The 22198-nt window shown below is 26.4% G+C and overlaps 1 protein-coding gene across 2 annotated transcripts in view; it reads left to right on the top strand.

Moving 5' to 3' along the window:
• Window positions 1-21244, top strand: part of LOC136071952 (uncharacterized) — a 96812-nt gene extending 75568 nt beyond the window's left edge. For both annotated transcript variants that reach the window (XM_065797898.1, XM_065797899.1), the window contains 7 exons: window positions 4826-5254; window positions 5379-5477; window positions 7411-7555; window positions 20073-20276; window positions 20353-20421; window positions 20759-20961; window positions 21063-21244. In XM_065797898.1, the coding sequence (XP_065653970.1) occupies window positions 4826-5254; window positions 5379-5477; window positions 7411-7555; window positions 20073-20276; window positions 20353-20421; window positions 20759-20961; window positions 21063-21176 (1263 nt within the window). In that variant the 3' untranslated portion in view covers window positions 21177-21244. The remainder of the gene's footprint in view (window positions 1-4825; window positions 5255-5378; window positions 5478-7410; window positions 7556-20072; window positions 20277-20352; window positions 20422-20758; window positions 20962-21062) is intronic.
• Window positions 21245-22198: the final 954 nt, after the last annotated feature.

The following is a 22198-nucleotide window of genomic DNA, read 5'->3' as shown; positions in this document are numbered from 1 at the left end:
ATTAGAGATACCATAACCAGAAAGTTTGTGGAGCATAAGATCATGAGGAGTGTCAAACGCTTTTTCATAATCTAAATATAAAACATCTACACTATAGCCTTTTGCCATTGAGTGTGAGATCTGATCGACAGTTTCCAATAAATTGGTAATGCATGATTTTTTTGGAACAAACCCGTGCTAATTTTGAGATAAAAGATTATTTGCACTTAGATACTCGGTTAAACAATCTTTTACAATACGCTCTAGGATTTTGCAGCAGGCAGAAGTTAGGGAAATTGGTCTGTAGTTTGATGCATCAAGATTAGATCCTTTCTTGTGAAGCGGTGTTATGTTAGCTTCCAGCCACGCGGCTGGGACTCGACCTTTACAAATAGATTTTATAAATATGTTGGGCACGTTCAGAGATGAAGAACATTTGTTAAGGACGTGTGGGTGAATGCCGTCTATATATATATATATATATATATATATATATATATATATATATATATATATATATATATATATATATATATATATATATATGTATATACATACAAACACAATACACAATACACAAATTAAAAAAAACAACTAATATTTATAAATAAATAAATACATATGTTTACCCACAACTACTGTATTTTGCCAGAATAGTGGATAAAGTTGGCAAAACACTTGGTCAGCTGTGCAACAAATTATTGTATTTTTATTTTTATAAAATTTTTAATATTATTTTTAATATTAATGTTCAAGAGATTTTAATTTAACATTCAAGAGTTTTTTGCTGAAATAGTTCACCATTCATTCATTAAATAAGATTTTAGTTTTTTCTTATAAATAGTTGTGTTTTTTTCGTCACAGATGATATTTGGAAGTATATTCCAGAGTTTAGGACCATAGTGGGATAATGCTCAATTACTAAAACAATTGCTGCATTTTGTTTCCGTTCATTTTAGTGTTCTTTCTGACATAGAGTAGTGAATTAAATTGCATAATGACATTGGTGCTTCCAATGTCATTATGCAATTAATTATAATAATTTTAATAATAGATTTGTGGAAAAGTACCTTGAAATATATTCTTTGTCTAATTTTCAGCCAATGCATTTCAGCCTGTTGATATTATCATTTCAAGTAAATCCATGAATTCATCCAGAAATGTTATGTCAGAGACAAATAATAGTTTATAAATGCAAATTATAATTAGTGATCTTTTGGCTACTGTAATTTTAACACACACATGTTTAAAGGAATGCAACTGTTTATTTGGTAGTTTTTTGTGCTTAATTGATTGTTTTAACATAATTCCTACCCCACCACCTTGTTCTTTATCTCTTTCTTATTTTGTGCCAAAAAACATATCCGTAATTTTTTATCATTGCTGTTGTATTATTGTTTTTAGAAGTCATGTTTCGGTAATAAAAACTGTCTGGATTCCAGTCAAGTATATGCTCCATTACATCTGGAAGTTTATTAGTAAGAGAGAGAACATTCCACAGTGAGCATAATATATAATTTATGTAGGTTCTATTATCCTTTTGAACTTGGCATTTAAACGATTAATTTCAAGTGTTTCTTTCAGGGTATTTTTTTCTCTCAAGTGAAGGACATTTAATATCAAATGCGCAGTGAACATTATCTTTTTGTCCATTTAAAACACAGTTAACACATTTTTTATCTATTGAAGAGCATTTAATACATTTCGGTTCTTGTTACTTGTATTCCTTTGCAAAATGTTCAAAGCTTTGACATTTAAAACAACGCATTACATTGAGTTTGTCGTATATTCTGCAAGAAGTTAGTCCAAGTGTGACTTTGTTTTTATAACATTGAAAACCTTCTTGTAATATTTCACTTATTTTCGCAAACACTTGAAACATTGATGGTTTATTTTTTATCGGTTTGATAGTTTCTATTTTAAAATGAACATTGATGTTATTCACCTTGCTAAATTCTTGGATAAAACTGTTTTGTGAGTGCAGCATATTAACAATTTCATTTTCATTATATTCCTTAGATAAACCACTGGTAATAATTTTTTGCATGTTTAATTGATATGACTTTATTTTTATTTGTTTGTTTGTGTCTTGTAGAGAGTTAAGTTTGGTCTTTAGATTCTTCAGAGTTACATACTAGGACAAGATCACCTGATTTATTATGATATGAATTTTTCAATTAAATATTATTAATCATGACTATATTTTCGATTATACCTATTATCTTTGTTCAGTTTTTCATCAGATACTTTCCTATAACTAAGAGAGAATCTGATGTTGGAGCTTTCACTGTATTTAACCTTTCTTTGTTGAACCATAAATTAATATTTTCCGATATAGTATCACTTGAGCGTTTTTTAACAGTTATTTAATTTGATTGAGCTCAGTTTTGATTTCTGTAACAGAAATCAAAACTAGAGTGTTTAGCCTCAATGCTTCTGATTTACACTTATTTCGAGGTTGGTTAGTCAAAGGGAGAAGAAAATTTGAAACTGTGGTTTTGCTAGCTACTTTATCTTCTTTTGAAATAGATGGGCAAACAATGTGAAACCTTGATTTGCATACAAAACATTGAACATTTTATGGTACTGATACTGTATTTTGGCAGGCAGGATAATCACAATTATTGTCTAATTTACTGGTAATCGACATTCTTTGGATTTATTTTTTGATGTATCTTTTATCAGAATTAAATACTTTTTAAAAAGGAGAGCTACCACCTTTTTGCAGTGGGATATCTCAGAGTCAAGATTTATTATATGTTATTATTACCTAATTAACACAATAAAACAGGAGTTATTAATGTGTTTCTTTCTAATAATTGGAGTTATTAATGTATTAATTTAAATTTAAAAATGGGTTATTTAAAATTAACTTAATTAAAATTAAATTAAAAATGTGTTAATTAAAATATAAAGGAGTTATTAATGTGTTATTTATGATAAATTAAAAAAAAAAAATCAACACTGGTTGATATTGCATCCATTTTTTTGAAGTTGCATCTAAACAGAAAATTATTGAATAATAGTCTTTTACAGCAAACATCAGAGATAATTAACATGATTTAAAGTTCTTTTTTTTTTTCCATTATTAATAAAATTCCATTCAATTGTTAATTTTTCTCTTTCTTTAACTGCTGTCTTTTTATCCAATATCGCCACAAAATTTTTAGATTCAACAAGCACAAAACCAAAATTTTTTACTATATTTAAAAATTATTAATGGAATTCAACATCTCACGTTTTACAACACAAACACAAAATACACTTACAAAAACTCAAAATAGAATTTACAAGGTAGTAGGACATGGGGCAGGTAGTATTATATTACATAATATCAGTAGCAGGGGGATTGTGATAATCCTGGTATTTAGTAATTATAAGTAATTACTATAATTACAGAACCTTTATTTTACACATCATAGAAGTAATGAAAGGAATTCAAAACAACACTGTTGTAAAAAAAAAAAAAAAAAATCAACATTTTCTACAAGTAGAAGAAAAAATATGCACAAATTCTTTAGTAATAAAAAAATTGTTGATATTTCTAAAGGTTCCACTGTTTTATTTAATGATATAAAAACCCAACATGTTGCATGTTTTTATGATAATTTGTTAGTTCCTAAAATACAAACAATTATTAAAAGTACAAAGCTATAAATTTATTAATTATATATAAAATTAAATAAAAGGCTATAAGCTATAAGCTATAAAATTAAATAAAAGGTTGCACTCTAACAGTTTCTAAAATGGTTGGAAAGTGTTTTAACTCTAAACTTGTAACACACTGTATCCATTTGGTAATGCACAAAATTTATCGTGGTGCAATGTTGTCACAACATGTTTTTTTCAACATTTCAGCATTAGTTCTAATTCAGCACTTAGTTAGTTGCAGATAAATTTAAAAGTTTGAATTTTGAAGAGATTGCCACTTGTGAATATTGGAACTAATGTATGTGATTTAATGAAGCAAGTTAAATGTACCTTTAAAATCTGTTTTAATGAAAACACTTAAAAAAGGTTTTAAACAAGTTGTTTTCTGATTTACTATTACTGTAACTATAATATTACTGTTATAAAAGTTCTACAGTTTGCAGGTAAATGCAAAAGTTTAAATATTGATTTTGCATCATTATTTTGATGCAAAATCAATATTTAAATCTCAATAATAAAGTTTTTTCTTATTAATTAATTCATGTTTATCTCAATAATTTGACTTTTTATTGATTAGTTCATGTTTATATTAAAAATTAATTTTTATTTCAATGGATATTTGTCATTCTTTTGGTTACCTAAGTATTTATATAATATTATGATCTGTTCAGATTTCATCATGATCTGTTCAGATTTCATCATGATCTATTCAGATTTTATCATGATCTGTTCAGATTTTATCATGATCTGTTCAGATTTCATCATGGTTTGATCAGATTTTGTTATGACCTGATTAGTAATTGACCAGGGTTGGTATTTGACCTGGTCCAAAGCTGGGTTTATTGCTGAGACTGTATAAATATTGGTGCATTTTGATATGATGTATAAAAAAAGTCAATATGCACTAATATTTATGCAGTACCGTCCGTAGAACCGGCCTTGGCCACAGTCAAATACCAGCCCCGGTCATTAACTAGATCTGATCAGATTTTATTATGATCTAATCAGATTTCATCATGATCAATCAGATTTCATTATGATCTGATCAGATTTCATCATGATCTGATCAGATTTTGTGGTCTAAAGTATTATTTGTTGATCATCTCAAATGATCTAAATCTAGTTTAAAACTTAATTAAAAAATTATGTTAAATTTTCATTGCTTAATTTTTTTTTTTTTTTTTTACATTTATAGTTTCGTGACAGATTATATACAACTTTTGAAAAGCTTTTCTTGGCTGCAAGAACTTTACTTAATAAAGCTAAGTCATTATTTAATCAATTAGAAAGTGTTTATAATACAGCTATAAAAGGTATAAGTGCTGGTTTGGAAGCAGCAAAACAAATTGGAGAGTTTATTACAAAAAATATTATTCAAATTCATTATGCTTGTTTTGATACAAGTCTTGAAAAAGCAGCAATGAGATGTTTTGATTTAAATGTAAAACTTACACTGCTTGGGAAGGATAAAACTGTTAATGTGCAAGCATGTATTGATTCAAGTTTTACCAAAACAATTGGTAGAGTTGTTACTAATTTTTTATATCCTGGTGCTTTTGATGTTAATGATCGAATTAAAAATTCAATGGGTCAGATGGAAAATGTGGAACAAAGTCTTAATCAGGTTTGTCATATTGCTCTGTTTGAATTTATACTTTTTTAATTGATATTTATAGTTTTTATATATTTACATATAAACATATATTTATATTTATTTACATATTTGTTATATTTATTATTATTTTTAGGTGGACAACAGTTATAAAGAAACTGATTCTGAAGTTAATTCAAAAAGTGGGGATTTTAATTCAGCAATGAAAGAAGACGATGTTGACAATAACAAAAAGGTTTTTTAAAAATTATTTAAGTATTTAAATATTTTAAGTATTTTCCAAAATGTACTTTATGCATTTCTATTTTATAGCATTATTCAAGTCAGATAAGTTTTTTAAATTTTAATGAATAACACAGGCTATAATATAACCGCTTTATTTAAATAATAAAAAAGATAATATAACCGCTTTATTTAAATAATAAAAAAGATAATATAACTGCTTTATTTAAATAATAAAAAAGATAATATAACTGCTTTATTTAAATAATAAAAAAGATAATATAACTGCTTTATTTAAATAATAAAAAAGATAATATAACTGCTTTATTTAAATAATAAAAAAGATAATATAACCGCTTTATTTAAATAATAAAAAAGATAATATAACTGCTTTATTTAAATAATAAAAAAGATAATATAACTGCTTTATTTAAATAATAAAAAAGATAATATAACTGCTTTATACATTTTTTGTATATTCCCATATAAGAATAATAATCATTACATCAATTAAAAAATAATAAAAAAATATTTTAAGAATAATTTAAAAATTTTGGATTTTTTTAATTTAAAAGTGTTTTAATATTAATGTAAGTAATAAAACAACGTTTCAATAGATTAGTGGTAGCTTATTGGTGATAGTGGTATATGTTGTTTTTTTTTCTGTTTTTTATTTTTTTTTATTGTAATGAATTTTATTAATTTTAGTAATTAGGTACATCGCCGCAATAATAGTCACAAAGTATATTATTTAAAAAAAAACAAATAAAAAAATAATTTAATCAAGCAATAAATTATCTATGAGAACATTTTTCTCTAAGTAGTTAAAATGATAACTTTTTTAAAGAAAAATTGTTTCTAGTTAAATTTTTTGAATATTTGAATAGTTTACATATTTGGCACTAAGCTTTAAAGATTTTTTTAAACTTCAAAGAATAGATGCACAAAAACATAGAGTGTGTGTGACCACTTTGATAATTTTTAACTATTAGTAGAACTTATTTTAATTGTAAAAAGCTTTTTGCATTGCAAAATTACAAACCTTATAGCATCAAATTAACTTAAAAGATAAAGTATATATATAAGATAAAGAGTATTTCAACATTACATTTTTAAAAATAAAGATTTCAAAATTCTATTGACTTTATCATTAAAATACTGCTTGAATTGTTTATTTTTTATAGTGACACATGGGTTTGAATTTTTTTTTATAAGATGCTTATATTATAAGAGGAAAAAGGAAGACAGGAGTGGGTTACCTATTTTTTCTTATTGAATATGTGTGTTATTTTTATAAAAATCCTCAATTTAGAAGGTTTGTTTATTTAGCTTCTTTAAAAAATATTTAAATTTGTATGGACTTATTTTTGATTCTTTACTCAACTTTTAACCATTATTCTTAATTCTTTAGTCAACTTTTAACCATAAATATTTGTTAAAAATAAAAATAATAAATATTTGTTAAAAAATAAAGTTAATAAAAAATGTGGAAATCCAGTGAGTTTTTGTTGACACACTTGGACAGATATATTTATATGATTGTTATTTATTTATTATAACATTGTACGGTTATCATTTATTTATTATGACATTTTTTATGTAATAGTTTTTATATATCAAGTTTATTTTTAAATTACAGTTATTAAATTGACTATATCTTCTGGTAATAAATTCCAAAGATTTATTATTCGATTCGAATGGAAATTACATCTTGTTTGATAACTGGTCTTTTCTCATGTATAATTGTAATTGAGTTCTCAGAATTTTAGCAGTTCAATGTTTTTAAGTTTCTTATTTTAAAAATTTGTGTTTTTGTCATGTTTTTTTATATTTAATATTTCCTGTTTATTTTCATATAATTGAGTCATTCTTTCATATAATCGAGTCATTCTTTCATATAATCAAGTCATTCTATATCTTTCTCTATATTATTGATTTTTGTTTAGCATGGTATAACTAAAAAATGGACTATGGCTGAGATTCGTCACCAAATGTATAGCGATACCCCTACATTTTTGGATAGAAATATGTTTGAATTTACATACCCTGTTTCCACAACGAACAATGAAGAGAGAGCAGAAATACCTCTTGGTTTGTTAAATTTTTATAAATAGGTCTATAAAAATATTGGGTTGGCAAGTTTAATATAATGAGCACTTTTTATTTGCAACTCTCTTTTTAACCCTAAATGTTGATTCACAAAGTTAAATGTTGAAACACAAAGATAAATAAGATCACTGAGAAACAGGTTGAGTACCATATTTTCTGAGGCCAGAGGGGTGGATTCTTAACATTTTTGATTGTAAATTATTCTACTACTAGTCTACTATCACATATAGGTTCAAGGATTTTATTTAAGAGATGTTTCTATGATTTTATGTAAGAGATGTTTCTAGGATTTTATATAGAAGAAATTTCTAGGATTTTATATAGGAGAAGTTTCTAGGATTTTATATAAGAGAAGTTTTTAGGAATTTATGTAGGAGTTTCTAGGATTTGATATAAGAGAAGTTTCTAGGATTTGATATAGGAGAAGTTTCTAGGATTTGATATAGGAGAAGTTTCTAGGATTTGATATAGGAGAAGTTTCTAGGATTTGATATAGGAGAAGTTTCTAGGATTTGATATTGGAAAAGTTTCTGGAGAAGTTTCTAGGATTTGGTATTGGAGAAGTTTCTAGGATTTGATATAGGAGAAGTTTCTAGGATTTGATATAGGAAAAGTCATCAGGTTTGCTTAACAACTTAGCATTGACAGGTTATTATTTGCTCTGATCACTAAGCAATGCCTTGCGCAATGAAAAATTCATTAGTATGAACTAACAGTACCTCAGTCTCTTTTTTGATTCAAAGCCTAAAGAGTTTTACACCAACATCGTTTATTTTTTTCCTTGGTGTTGGCAAGTTAGTCATTAGTGTTAGCAAGTAGTAAGCGACAGGGGCTGATATTTAACCAGGACATATATATATATATATATATATATATATATATATATATATATATATATATATATATATATATATATATATATATATATATATATATATATATATATATATATATATATATTATGTATATATATATATATATATATATATATATATATATATATATATATATATATATATATATATATATATATATATATATAATATATATATATATATATATATATATATATATATATACAGTACTGTGAATATGTTTTAGACCACTTACATTTTATCAAAAAATCCCGGAGAATTCTTCTCTAATATTTAAGTTTGTAGTTCTATTTTATAAACTTATTAAAACACATGTATTTCATACCAAATATGGAACAATTACAAACTGTTTAATGTTTTAATTTTTAACTTCATAAAAATCTCTTAATATCTACTATGTCATTCTTTTGCCTTAATCACAGCTGGTATTCGCTGGGGAATAGATTCATACAAGTTAGTTATAAAATCCTGGGGTATGTTGTGCCGTTCTCTTTGAAGTACTTCAAAACATTCTTCAGCATTTCGGGGAGCATGTTCGACCTTCTTTCTGTTCAGGTAATCCCAAATATGCTCAATTATATTCAAAACTGGACTCTGGGGTGGCCAGGTCATCAATTCTAATACTGCTTCCTCTGCCATTTCATTTAAATAACTTTTTGCCACTTGGGAACAATGTTTTGGGTCATTGTCCTGCTGCAGAATAAAATTATGACCTATTAGTCTCATACAGTAGATACCCTAAGGCACCATGATACAGCATGGTGCCTTAGGGTATCTACATAACGTTCCCTGGTGAGTCATCCCTCTATTTTGATTAAATTACCTACTCCAGATGAAGATAAACAGCCCCAAACTTATATAGAGTCTCCTCCGTGTTTAATAGTAGGGTTTAAACACTTGGGCTGATAGGCTTCTCCAATTCTTCTTCAAACATATTGGCATCTTTTTGTTCCAAAAATTTCGAATTGGGACTCATCGGTGTACAGAACCCGATTAAAAATTTCCTGGGTCTAATCTTTGTGTTGTTTTGCATATTTAAGTCGTTTTTCTTTATTGCTACGCTGTAATAATGGTTTTCAAATTGCAACACACCCTCTTAATCCCGATTTGAATAGGTGTTATCGAATACAAGAAGATCTGACATTTTTCCCAGTTGCTGTGTAAATGTTCCTTGCCAACTTGGTTGATGCTTTTTTTCTATTTCCTAAAGAAAGGGTTTTTAAACATTTATTGTCATCTTTTGTTAGCGGTAGTTTTAGTTAGAGGTCTACCTTTCTATTCAAGGGAGCCAGTTTCTCTAAACTTTTTAATGATTTCTGTAACAGCAGTCTTCGAATATCCTGTTTTGGATGAAATTTGGCGCTGGAAATAATCTTCCTCGTGAAGCACAATAACTTTTTGTCACTCTATTAAAGATATTTTAGCCATTTAATTAATCTAAAAATGCAAACTAAACATTTAAAAATGCAAACATTTAATTTATCTAAAAATGAAAACTTATAACTTTGTTTAATTATTCTTAACTACTTGTTTAACTTTGTTGATAAAAATAACAATTTTATTAAAATGTACCTACACCCATCATTACTATACTAAATTCATTCTATGACTGCACTTTATACTGTCAAAAACTTAAATGAAGGAGTATAAACCTGAATCAGTTTAAACCAGTTTATTTTTATTTCTTATTTAGATGAAGGCTTGGTCTGTAGTTATTACGACACATTGTTTTAATAAATAAACAAAAATCCCTCATGTTCCTTCATCAATTTTGTTTATTTATTCAAAATAATATATTCTTTCAACTTCTTTTATATATTATTAAACTTAAGTACGCTTTAAAAAAATTACATAGAAAAAAAATTGTAAACATGTCTAATTATACGAGTGGTCTAAAACATATTCATAGTACTGTATGTATTATATATATATATATGTATTATATATGTATATATTATATATATATGTATTATATATATATATATGTATTATATATGTATATATTATATATATATGTATTATATATATATATATATTTATTATATATATATATGTATTATATATATATGTACTATATATATATATGTATATATATATATATATATATATATATATATATATATATATATATATATATATATATGTATATATATATATATATGTATATATATATATATATGTATATATATATATATATATGTATATGTATATATATATATATGTATATATATATATATATATATATATATATATATATATATATATATATATATATATATATATATATATATATATATATATATATATATATATATATATATATATATATATATAAATGTATGTATGCATAAGGGTTGTCCACTATGCAAATTTTTTTCAAAACACTGTGATTGAAGTTTTTTTCCATTCTACTATTAGGGTACTATGTAAAAATATTTTTTACAAAATTTTATTATTTGCCCTGATGGTCCCTCAAAGCCCCTAAACATTTGACAGGTCCCTAAATTATTATAAAAAAAATAATTTTAAAATATGTCAACCTGGTACTGAAAAGAAGCAAAATTTTATAAAAGTTTTAAAGATTAGATTCATTTTTCATAAAAAACAAATTAAAAGAACTTGTTATTAGAAATGTTGTGAATATTAAATTTTTTTCATTTTTTGTTTAAAAGCCATAGTTTTTATTCAAAAAAACCTAAAATTGTTATTTTTATAAGAAAAATTTTTTAGTTAAATGTTTTATACTATATAAGCCGAAATATCACTATTAAATAATAAAAATAATATGTAACCGAGCATGATGTTTTTTATCATTTAAATATAAAATATATTGTTAACAATGTCACTTAAACAATGTATATATATATATATATATATATATATATATATATATATATATATATATATACTCACACACACTTTATTTATAATAAATAACCTAACCCTGGCTAATAACCCCTGCTAAATTTATTGCTTTACCAGGCCGCGGTTGAAAAAAACCTCATATTTGGCTGGGGCCGGTGCCCCTGTCATTTTCTATTAGCAAGTTAGCCCTTACTAGCTTGGGTTAGGATCAAATACAAATAAAAATACAATTATTCTGGATTTCCAAATACAAATTTAAGTACGAATATATGCAATCTGCATCAAATACAAATATTTGTACTTTAGGTTAAGAAATATGTAAGTGTTTTTTAAAGATAAGACTAATAAAATGGTATTCTAAACAGAAGAATGACATCAAGTCAAGCAAAATATTGATTAAAAAAATTTTTCTAATTTATTTTAGTTTTAATATTGAAAAAAAAAAGAAGATAAAAAACCTGATAGTTTTTCCAAAAAATACACCAGTTAACCTAGTTTTATTGAATTAGAAACATATTTCAATCAAATACAAATACAAATGTTTAAGAAATTCTTTAATCAAATACATTACAAACACAAATACCCCAAATTAGCCAATTTTTAGCCGTATAAATTCAAATACAAGTACAAATACGCATTTGACCTCAACCCTGGTGTTGGCAAGTTAGTTCTAAGTGTTGGCAAGTGATCATTAATAGTGATTATATTATTTTGGTGCATAAAAGTGCTTATTTCTTTTTGGCCAATCCAATATTTAAGTAAATTTTCTACATGTTTAATATAAATAATTTTTTATATAAATATGAAAAACCTTTATCAGCTTTTTATATTTATATTTTAATTTTAAGTTTGAGATTATTTTGAATATTCTTGTTAATTATTGCTTTGTGTGTTTTATGTGTTTTGTTTTTTTAAACTAGGACAATACCACTAGAACAGTACAACTAGACAATACAACTAGAACAGTACAACTACAACATTAGAACTACAACATTACAACTAGAACCGTACAACTAGAACATTACAACTAGAACATTACAACTAGAACATTACAACCAAAACAGTACAACCAGAACATTACAACTAGAACAATTCAATTGGAACATTACAACTAGAACATTACAACTAAAACAGTACAACTAGAACACTACAACTAGAACATTACAACTAGAACAATTCAACTGGAACAATACAACTTGAACATTACAACTAGAACAATACAACTAAAACAGTACAACTAGAGAATTACAAATAGAACAGGACAATTAGATCATTACAACTAGAATAATACAACTAGACGAGTACAACTAGAACATTATAAATAGAACAATACAACTAGAACAGTACAACTAGAACAATACAACTAGAACAATACAACTAGAACAATACAACTAGAACATTACAACTAGAACAGTATAATTAGAACAGTACAACTAGAACAATACGACTAGAAGAATTCAACTAGAAAAATACAACTTGAACAGAACTAGAATGCAGAATAATCTGTAAATCTTAATCTTATCAGAGTTACTTTTTTTTTTTTTTTTTTTAAATGAATCAAGTTTTGTTTTATCTATTTAAATCATTTGCTTTTAAAATAAGTAAAATTAAGAATTCTAATATATTATACCTATAGAGGTATTTTAGCTGAAGAAGTTTTGGGTTTCAGATTGAGCTAATAAATTTTATAAAAATTAATATTGATTGGTAGATAAATTACTTAAAAATTTCTTCAAATATTCCATTATGAAAATTCTTCCATTATGGAAATCTTTTTTTTTTTGCTTCACATTCACTTTAATAGAACTTTTATCTGATAAAATTCACAAATTTATAGATTTAAAAGGCTTTTGAACTGTTTCTTGTTAGAGTAACAAATTGTTATATGTTTGTATTGTTTTTATCAATTTTTCTTGTTAGATCTATATCACTACATAAAAAGTCATTTTCTGAAAATAGATTCATGGCTAAAGAGTTCCAATTTTCCAAAATTGAATTTGATATTTCTGGTGATAAAACCTTTTTCATATGAGATTTTAACACATGGCTTAAAATGATAAAAATAGTGTTTAGTTCAAGACCTGTTTAGTTAAAGTATTACAAGTTTCACAAGTATAATTAATAATTAAATGATAAATAATGTGATAATAGTGATAAAAAAAAAAGTGAAAATGATAAAGATAGTGTTTAGTTCAAGACCAAGTTAATATTATTTTTAGTATTACAAATACAACTATAACTAATAATTAAATGATATTATACAGTATTGTGAAAAAGTTAAGAACCACTAAATAAAAAAAAAAAATTTTTTCAAATAAATTTAATCAATTTTTATTCTATAGATAATAAAATAGTCTTTTTTTTTCAAACATTAAATATAGCATGAGAAAAAAGAAAAAAATTTTTTTTTTGAAAGTTAGTTAATAGAACCTATAAAAAGTAAGGATTAAATATTATGTGTTAATTTTTTTTTATATTTTTTTTGTGAAAAAGTTAAGAACCACAAAGAATTTTTTGTGCTAAATGCGGCGGAAACGTCTTTTTAAATTTATTTTTCCCTTTTTTTTAAAATATTCTTTTAATGACCTGAGTTATTACTAAAGAACCAATAAAAACATTTAAAAAAAATTAATTTTTTTAAATACTTTTAAAAAAAGTATTTAATTTCAAACAAAAAAAAAATTTTTCCTTTTGAAAAAATGAGCAGAAAAGCTATTACCTATGAAGATCGTGTAAAAGTGGTGCATTTTCACCAGGAAGGTAAATCCGCTCGCAAAATTGGAAGAATAGTAAAGCGATCACATAGTTTGGTGCTAACAATCATCAAAAGATTCAAAGAGACGAAATCTTACGTTGATCGCATTCATTCTGGAAGACCGCGTTGACGACACCCTTTTAATCAGGTTGGCAAAGAAAAATCGAACCATGCCGTCGCATGAATTAAGAAGGGAATGGAAGCTTTCAAATGGACGTCAAGCCTCGGCATCACTTGTGCGTAGGAAACTATTAGCTGACAATATGTTATGGAAAAAAGCTGTTCTAAAACCGCGACTTACCAAACGACATATAAAAAAGCGAAAAGAATTTTGCCAAAGCGTCAAAGAATGGTCTAAACAAAAATGGAGGACAGTAATGTTCAGTGATGAGATGAATATCGAGGTTGATAACCGAAAAAACCGAATTATGATTCGCAGGCAGCCTTCAGAAAAATATAATCACGATTGTATCGTTCAAAGAACAAAACAAGGTAGCGGGTCGGTTGGAATATGGTGCTGCATGACATATTATGGTCTTGGTATGTTTAAATTATTTGATGGTCGACTCAACTCTACTTATTATGTCGATATTTCAAATAACAACTTGTTACCGTCAATTGATGCACTTGAGCAAAGTGTTTCGTTCATTTTTCAGCAAGACAATGCACCATGTCACAGGGCTAAAATTGTCTCTGAATGGTTCGAAAGTAAAAATATTGAGCGTCTAACTTGGCCATCAAATAGCCCAGATCTAAATTGCATTGAAAATCTTTGGAGTTGGCTTGATAAAGAGATTGCCAAGAAAGCACCAAGGAGCCTTGAGGAGTTGCGCAATATTTTACCAGCAATACTTGGAAATGTTCCCAAGCATATTTTAGAGAATTTAATAGACTCAATGCCAAATCGTATAAATGAGTGCTTAAAAATTCATGGTAGAATTACGCGGTATTAGGTGGTAAAAATTACTGTTTTTTATTCTGTGGTTCTTAACTTTTTCACAATTTTTTTAAAATAAAAATTACCTATAAAACTTTAAATACATTTTTTATATTTGTTTAATAGTTTTTATCACTATTATTATTTTTTATTTTGTTTGTCTATTTTCTAAAATTTATTATTATTATTCTTTTTACCCGAAAAATATATTCGGTTAAAAAAAAATTTAAAAATAAAAATAAATTATGATTTGTTTTTTTTGTGGTTCTTAACTTTTTCACAATACTGTAAATATAACTAATTTAATCAAACAATATATAAATTTAGAAAATAAGAAGATAAACAAATTCTTCAAATTGGTATTTTCAAATAAAAATCTTGAAATTTTATTTGAAAATACTATTAAACAAAAGTTATACAAAGGAAGAAAAAAAGGTTGTTCCCTAATTGCTAGGGATGACCACCTCCTCGTGGAAATTGTTAGGGTTTAATCGTTTTCATTCAATGGTCTATAATTGAACAGCTTCTATTGTTTATGTATTATATTATATATGGTGTCAGTATTCATACTGTCAGAGTCTTTAAAAAATCTGTCAGAGTCTTTAAAATCTTCCTTGTTGCACATGTAACAAATCAATTTCTTTTTAAGTGAGGGATGGCCGTGATGACACAACTACATTTTATTTGGTACATTTTTTTTTACGTGTGTTGCACATTTAATTTTTTACTGCCCAACTACTTTCCCTATTTATTCTATCTGACAGTGTTGAAACACAAAATGTTAACAATACCTTCTTATAGCCCATTTCTTTCTTCATTCTTCTTCATTATGACGTCATTATGACTCTGTTGTTTTTGTGAAATTGTAAGGATTGTTAATTTGCCTGATGTTTGTATTTTCAAACCATCTTGATTACAAAAACAACAAATAAAGTAATTGATAAATGCATTAAGATAATTATTAAAAATTAAGTAAGATACAAAAGATTAAAATCAACAATTTATAAAATATCAAGTTATTAACTTCAAGAGTTATGTTCTTTTTACATAAATATAATAATTGGTTCACCTTTATATTTTAATCAAAAACTAATTAAAAAAAATAAAATCTATAAACATAATACAAAATATAATATCTAACTTCTCTTAACAAAACTATTTCTATTTGTGTTTTTACATGAATCCACTCATGTGTGATGATTTTAATTATTGTCATAATTCATAATTATCAAACTCCACATCAATAAAATATCAAGAAGCATAACCATATAAGTGCAGTGTGTCTATGTGGTCTTTTCCCCAGTGGACTGTTTTTAGAAAGAAAACAGTTTCATTGCTTGCTTTTCAGTTATGTTGATATAAAAAAATGTTTTCTCTTGATGAACACTGGTAATGCAGAAGTATAATAGTAACAACAAGTATTGTTTAATCCACAAAAAATCTGTAAATATTCTTACCAAAATAAACAGTAATATGCAGTGTCTCAGAACGCAGCTATGTTTGACATCAGCAAAATGACACAGAAACTGTTTTACCAACTTATTCTTTGTGTGTGTTGATTTTTCCATAAAAAGTAACAAAGTTAACTATTTGAGTAAGAGATTGAGAAATGCTGTAGTTATGGGCATTAGTGTCAGCAGGTAGTATTAGAGCCATTTATTATGATGATTCAGTCTTTGTGAAAGACTCCATCATCACACTGAATAAAAAAAAAATTGTAGCCCTTAATACCAAAATCTGAAGAAGTTAAATTTAAATTAGCCTGATGAATTGTGTAAGAAGTAAGATTCAACTGATTGAAAGTTACTTCGAAGGTGGTGAGTATGATTTTTTTATGTTTAATATTTTTGGTTACTTTGGTCATGGTTTAAGTTAAATAGAATTCGATTCATTCATAGATAGAGTATGACATCCCAAGCAATAAATTATGCAGTTGTCTCAGTCCTGCTAATTAACCCAAAATCATAACTTAAAGTTTATGTTGCCTTGATAATGCACACCAAAAGCTCAAACAGTTACACCATTCATGTGCAACATGGCACTGTTAATACTCTGATATTTTACAGCAATTGATGGTATTAGCCTCTCTGAGAGCTATCTCTGAGTTTGAGGAACTTTTCTACCAGCCGGCCTCAGAACCAATAAAGTGTTAGAGCTGTGCCTTCATTAGGAGATAACAAGAACCTATGAGTAGAGTTGAAAAGATCCAGCATTCATCATCCTAGGCAGAAAATGATATAACACATGTTTACATTTACATCAGCCTAATAGATGAAGAAGGGATGTGATGCTGCTAACAGAATTATTCTGATAATCCTCAAAGTCTTTGCCTTAAAAGCCTTTTACAAGACAGTAGCTAGATGCAGGTAACATCTACCCAAGAAGTATTTTTATCGTAACACCATCTCTTCCCTTTACTCTACCAAGAGTATTTTATATCAGAGTTTATTTCTCCTAGCCTTTTCTGAAAAAGCAAAACCTAAAAAAAGCAGCAGGGCATGGGGTAGGTAGTACTGCGTTACGTGGTACCAGTAACAGAATGATCATGATGATCCTAATTCTGACCTGACCTAAAGTAGTTAAAAGAAGTTGTATCCTGTACTTTAAAACATTGAGCAAGATTTTTGGGAAATGCATTAGGAAAAACATTCTAAAAAAATACTGGGAATCAAGGAGAGTATAAGTTTTATAATTTGAGTCACTAGTTTGTAACTGAGCAAAACTAATTCAAGCAAAACACAAGCATACATATAGAAACTTACGAGTGAGGAAACACCATTCCAAGGTGAATAAACACTGCACCAGAGGTTCACACAAAAGACAAACATACAAATAGCAACTTACAACTGAGTGAACACCGCGTAAAAGTGTGTGACGTTAAATTTTTAATTGATTTTATTGTACTTTTGTAATTATATTATTATCATAGACAAAAAATGTATAAAAGATTGCTTATGTAAGCAAACAAAAAATTCAATGACATCATGTACTTAAACTTTTAGGAATAAAATACACTTGAATAAATTATCAAGCTGTAGATTGCAGCGTGTTGCAGTATATTATGATGACTTTTTGGCCTTCAACAAAACGGAGAAGGCAAGCTTTGACTAAAATAAAAAAAATAGTTTTTCTTGGTATGCATTTATTCTTTTGTTTTAATCAAAAAAATTTAGCCTAAACATTTTTTTTTTTTATCATTCTTTTTAATATGAACACAACATGTCTCGGAGGTTTGGGATCCCTTTAAAGACATGAGATTTTTTTTCCCTCTTGTAATGTTCAGATATCAGCATCTTGAGATGGCGAGTAGTTTGGTCTATATAACAGAAGTTACATCCTGCACATATAAATTTACAGAGCACGAATGATTTGAACTATAAAGAAATAGGATCTTAAGAAGAAAGGATTTAGAAATTTTTAGTGAGGTGAATACTAATTTAACATTTGCAGAACGGCAATATCTTTTAGCAATAGATTTCAGTTTTTTTTTAGTTAAATCAGATGTTTTTACCGAAAAGGGTAATTTGAAATAAGACAGAGGTTCTTTGATTTTTGATTGTGGTAAAGTGTTATTCTTGTTTAAATAGGAGTTATTTATTATTAAAATTAGCCAAAATGGGTACATGTTTCTTTGAAATACTTTAAAGAGGTTGTTTATATCGGAATAAAACCCAAGATTAGTACTATTAATTTTGAATGTTCTATTGATTAAGCATTTGATTAAACTAACTCTGTACGAAAATGGAATAAAACTATAAAAATTAGTGTGAAGACCAGATCCGCATTTTATAAAAAAACCAGAATAGGTTTTTTTTATAAAATGTGGAAGTGGTAACTGAAGAATTAATTTTGTGTAGAGTTACGTCTAAAAAAGATATTTTTGAATTTACTACTTGTTTCATAGTAAAAGAAATAGAATTGTGTCTACTATTTATATATCAAAGAAAAAGATGTGCGTCATTTTCAGAAAAGAAAGCCCTAGCCAAAAAGTCCTATAGGACCTAAAGGATTTTGGAACCCAAAAAATGACAAAACTTTGATAACTAAAAGCACTTTTTAACTTAAGTGTTTTAATTAAATGGGGTTAAAATCTGAAATTTTTTTTGTTCAAAATTCTTATAAGATCCTATAGGGATTTTTGATAAAGAAGCAGCACAAATGTCATCAACGTATCTTTTATAGAAAACTGGTTTTACTCCATTGAAATTTTCACTCCATTAATTTTCAAAATGACCCATCAACAAATTGCCAAGAACAGGTGCTAGTTGAGAACCCATTGCTACACTATCAATTTGATCATAAGTTTGTCCTTTAAAAAGAAAGTGTTTGCGAAAGTGGCGAATTGGAACGGTTTTTTAAAATTATTTTTAGTAGTTTTAATACTTTTATTATGGAGCAAAATTGAAGCTGCAATTTCAATGGTTTCTTGAAGCGAAACATTGGTATATAAACTGGTTATATCATATGATACTAAAAAATGTTTGTGGAGATAGACTTAACTTATTTTTTTAACGAAGGAAAATAGATATTTTGTACTAAAGTGTTTTTGAATGGAAATAATAAATCTCTAAGATTTTGGCTAGTTGGTAATTATAGGTTCCATTAGATGATACAATGGGTCTGAAATTTATAGTAGTTTCAGAAGAATTTAGTTTATGCGTCTTTGGTCCATAGACACGTGCAGAATAGAATTCAGACAGATAAATGTTGTTATATGTAAAATCATTGAAAAAACCTTTGCTTTTAGTATCCTCATAAAATTTTGAAGTTGAATTTCTATACTTACTGTTATATTTTTCTTAAGTTGTTTGAATTTTGTTTTATCATTGATAATTTCATAAATCCCGTTTACGTATATTTCTTTATCTAATACGACGACGCCGTTAACTTTATCAGGTTTTAAAATAGTAATATCTGGATTACTTGTATATTAGTATATTGACATAAAGTAGTAGATTTTTTTATATTAAACTTAACGATTTGCTTCGAAAACGTCAGATAACTAACTTATAAATGGGACTAATTGGTCATGTAATTTCTTTTACAACTTGTTGTTTTCTTCATTAGATGTTGATTCTTTATATCAAGTTCTGTCTGATGAGAAGGACAAGTGCTTGCGAAGAAAGACATTAGCGAGTGGCTTTTTGCAAATATCAGACCATATTCAAACGATGCAAAAGAGATTAAATATTAAAAGAAGATCATTAATGCACGCCAAAAAATTGTTTGATTACAATATGAATGTATTGGAAAAATTTGCCATTGAAAAATGTAAGTTTCTTTAATTTTTTTTTTAGTCATTAATTTAAGTCAAGAAAAAAAAATTTATGTCAAAATATTTTATTAGGTAAGCTTGAGAATTGTACATCAGATATGAATGAAGAATTGCTCCGATTTATAGAAAAACATAGAAATGGTATTTATTTTTATATTTTATATGGATATAGTTGGGAATATATTTTATATTTTTCTCAACTATATCCATCTGTTTATCTCCCAACTATATCCATCTGTTTCGTTATTATCTTTTATCCCTATAATAATTATAATGAGACGACTGAAGAGTAATAACGAGACCTAATTAATATCTTCTTTAAATTTCTGAAAGGTAACAGGTAACTTATTTACACTTTTACCTTCTAGATTTTTTTTTACTTTTTAACTGCATAAGTTTCGTACAATTTTATAACGCGTATTCTAACGTTCTTGTGTGGGTGTTGTTTACATATACTTTAACGTGTAGGTTTTTTTAGCTCATCTTGATCACATGAAGAGTTTAGATCGTGATTTAAGTCAAACTGAAAAAAGATTTTTAACAAAAACACGCGAGTCAGTGGAACATCAAGTACTGAAGAAAAACGAAACAATAGAAACCTTTTTTGAAATGTTGAAAAATGCAAGCAAAAATGTAACGAAAAATTCAGTTTTGAGAAAACATTTTGATACAGCATATAAAGTATGTAATTTTTTATTTAATTAGAATAGAAATTAGCTTAATTTATACCTTTTATTTCGATTTCTTTTTCCAATCCTAATTTTAAAAATGTTTATTTTTAGGTGCTGGTAAAAAAATTTCTTATTAACGAAAAATCGAATCACGATGTCAGGGTGTTGAAAAAAGTAAAAACTCAAATGGCTGAAATAAGAGATCGCATACCATGTGCTGCCTGATTTATTTTATATTAAAAATATTTTGTATTTATTTAAAACATGCATAAGTTATAAATTATTATTGATAATTCTCTCCTCGTCTCTTATCTCATTTTATCTCAAAACAATCACTAGATTATGATAATTATGATAATTAATGTTATGATAATTTTTTCAAATTTTCTAAATTATAATTGCGAATCAAATATTTGTATAAATAATTCTTATAGGTAATATTGAAATATATTAAGGGGCAACAATGGTCTTCCAATACACCCGTAAGTTTTTAAACAACGCTAATGTTAACGCTTATGTTACGCTTATATTACGCGTATTTACAACTAAAAATTATTGTATAAATAAGAGTGGGGAAATTTTTTTTTAAGCGATTGCCCTATAACTGTTAGTCTAGTCAAATTAGTGTCAGACCTGGACAAAATTTAGGTAAACATAAGTTTGGTATCCTTCAGAGCGTAATTTTATCGACTTTAACATATTCACATATCTAAAATCCACCAAAATTTTGGACAAAAAAAGTTATGAAAATTTTAGTTCACTTTGTAGGAATTTGATAAATTTCGAACTTTGTAGAAAAGTTTTTAAAAATCAAAAAACTCCCCGGAATATTGTCAGTTGCGAGAACATTAAAAAATTGCTTCATCTTTATGAAATTAAAAACTTAATGTTTTCAAACTGTAAAAAGTAAAATGCCTTTGAAAATATAATTATTTAAATGTCAGCAGTTCTGTGCAATATCTTTGACTTGGGGAAATTTTGACCCATTTAGGCAAAAAATTAATAAATAAACAGTTTTAGTTCTCAAATAATTCGGTTATAAGTTATCTACAACAAACAACCATTTTTTAACAGATATTCTTTCAAATTATGTCATCTCAATATATGTACAATCACTAATTTTGAATCAATTTTTATGTAAGATTTAAATATTAGCGCTTTTTACATTCGACTAATATAATTGGAATTAAAATCAAAAGTTGAATATCTTTTTAAAATGTTTTTATCTCCATCTTCGCTACTTTCAT

This window comes from Hydra vulgaris, chromosome 05 (genome assembly GCF_038396675.1).
Source record: "Hydra vulgaris chromosome 05, alternate assembly HydraT2T_AEP".
NCBI classification, from domain to species: domain Eukaryota; kingdom Metazoa; phylum Cnidaria; class Hydrozoa; order Anthoathecata; family Hydridae; genus Hydra; species Hydra vulgaris.
Note: the sequence above shows the minus strand (reverse complement) of the source record. Positions and strands in the feature narration are given on the sequence as shown.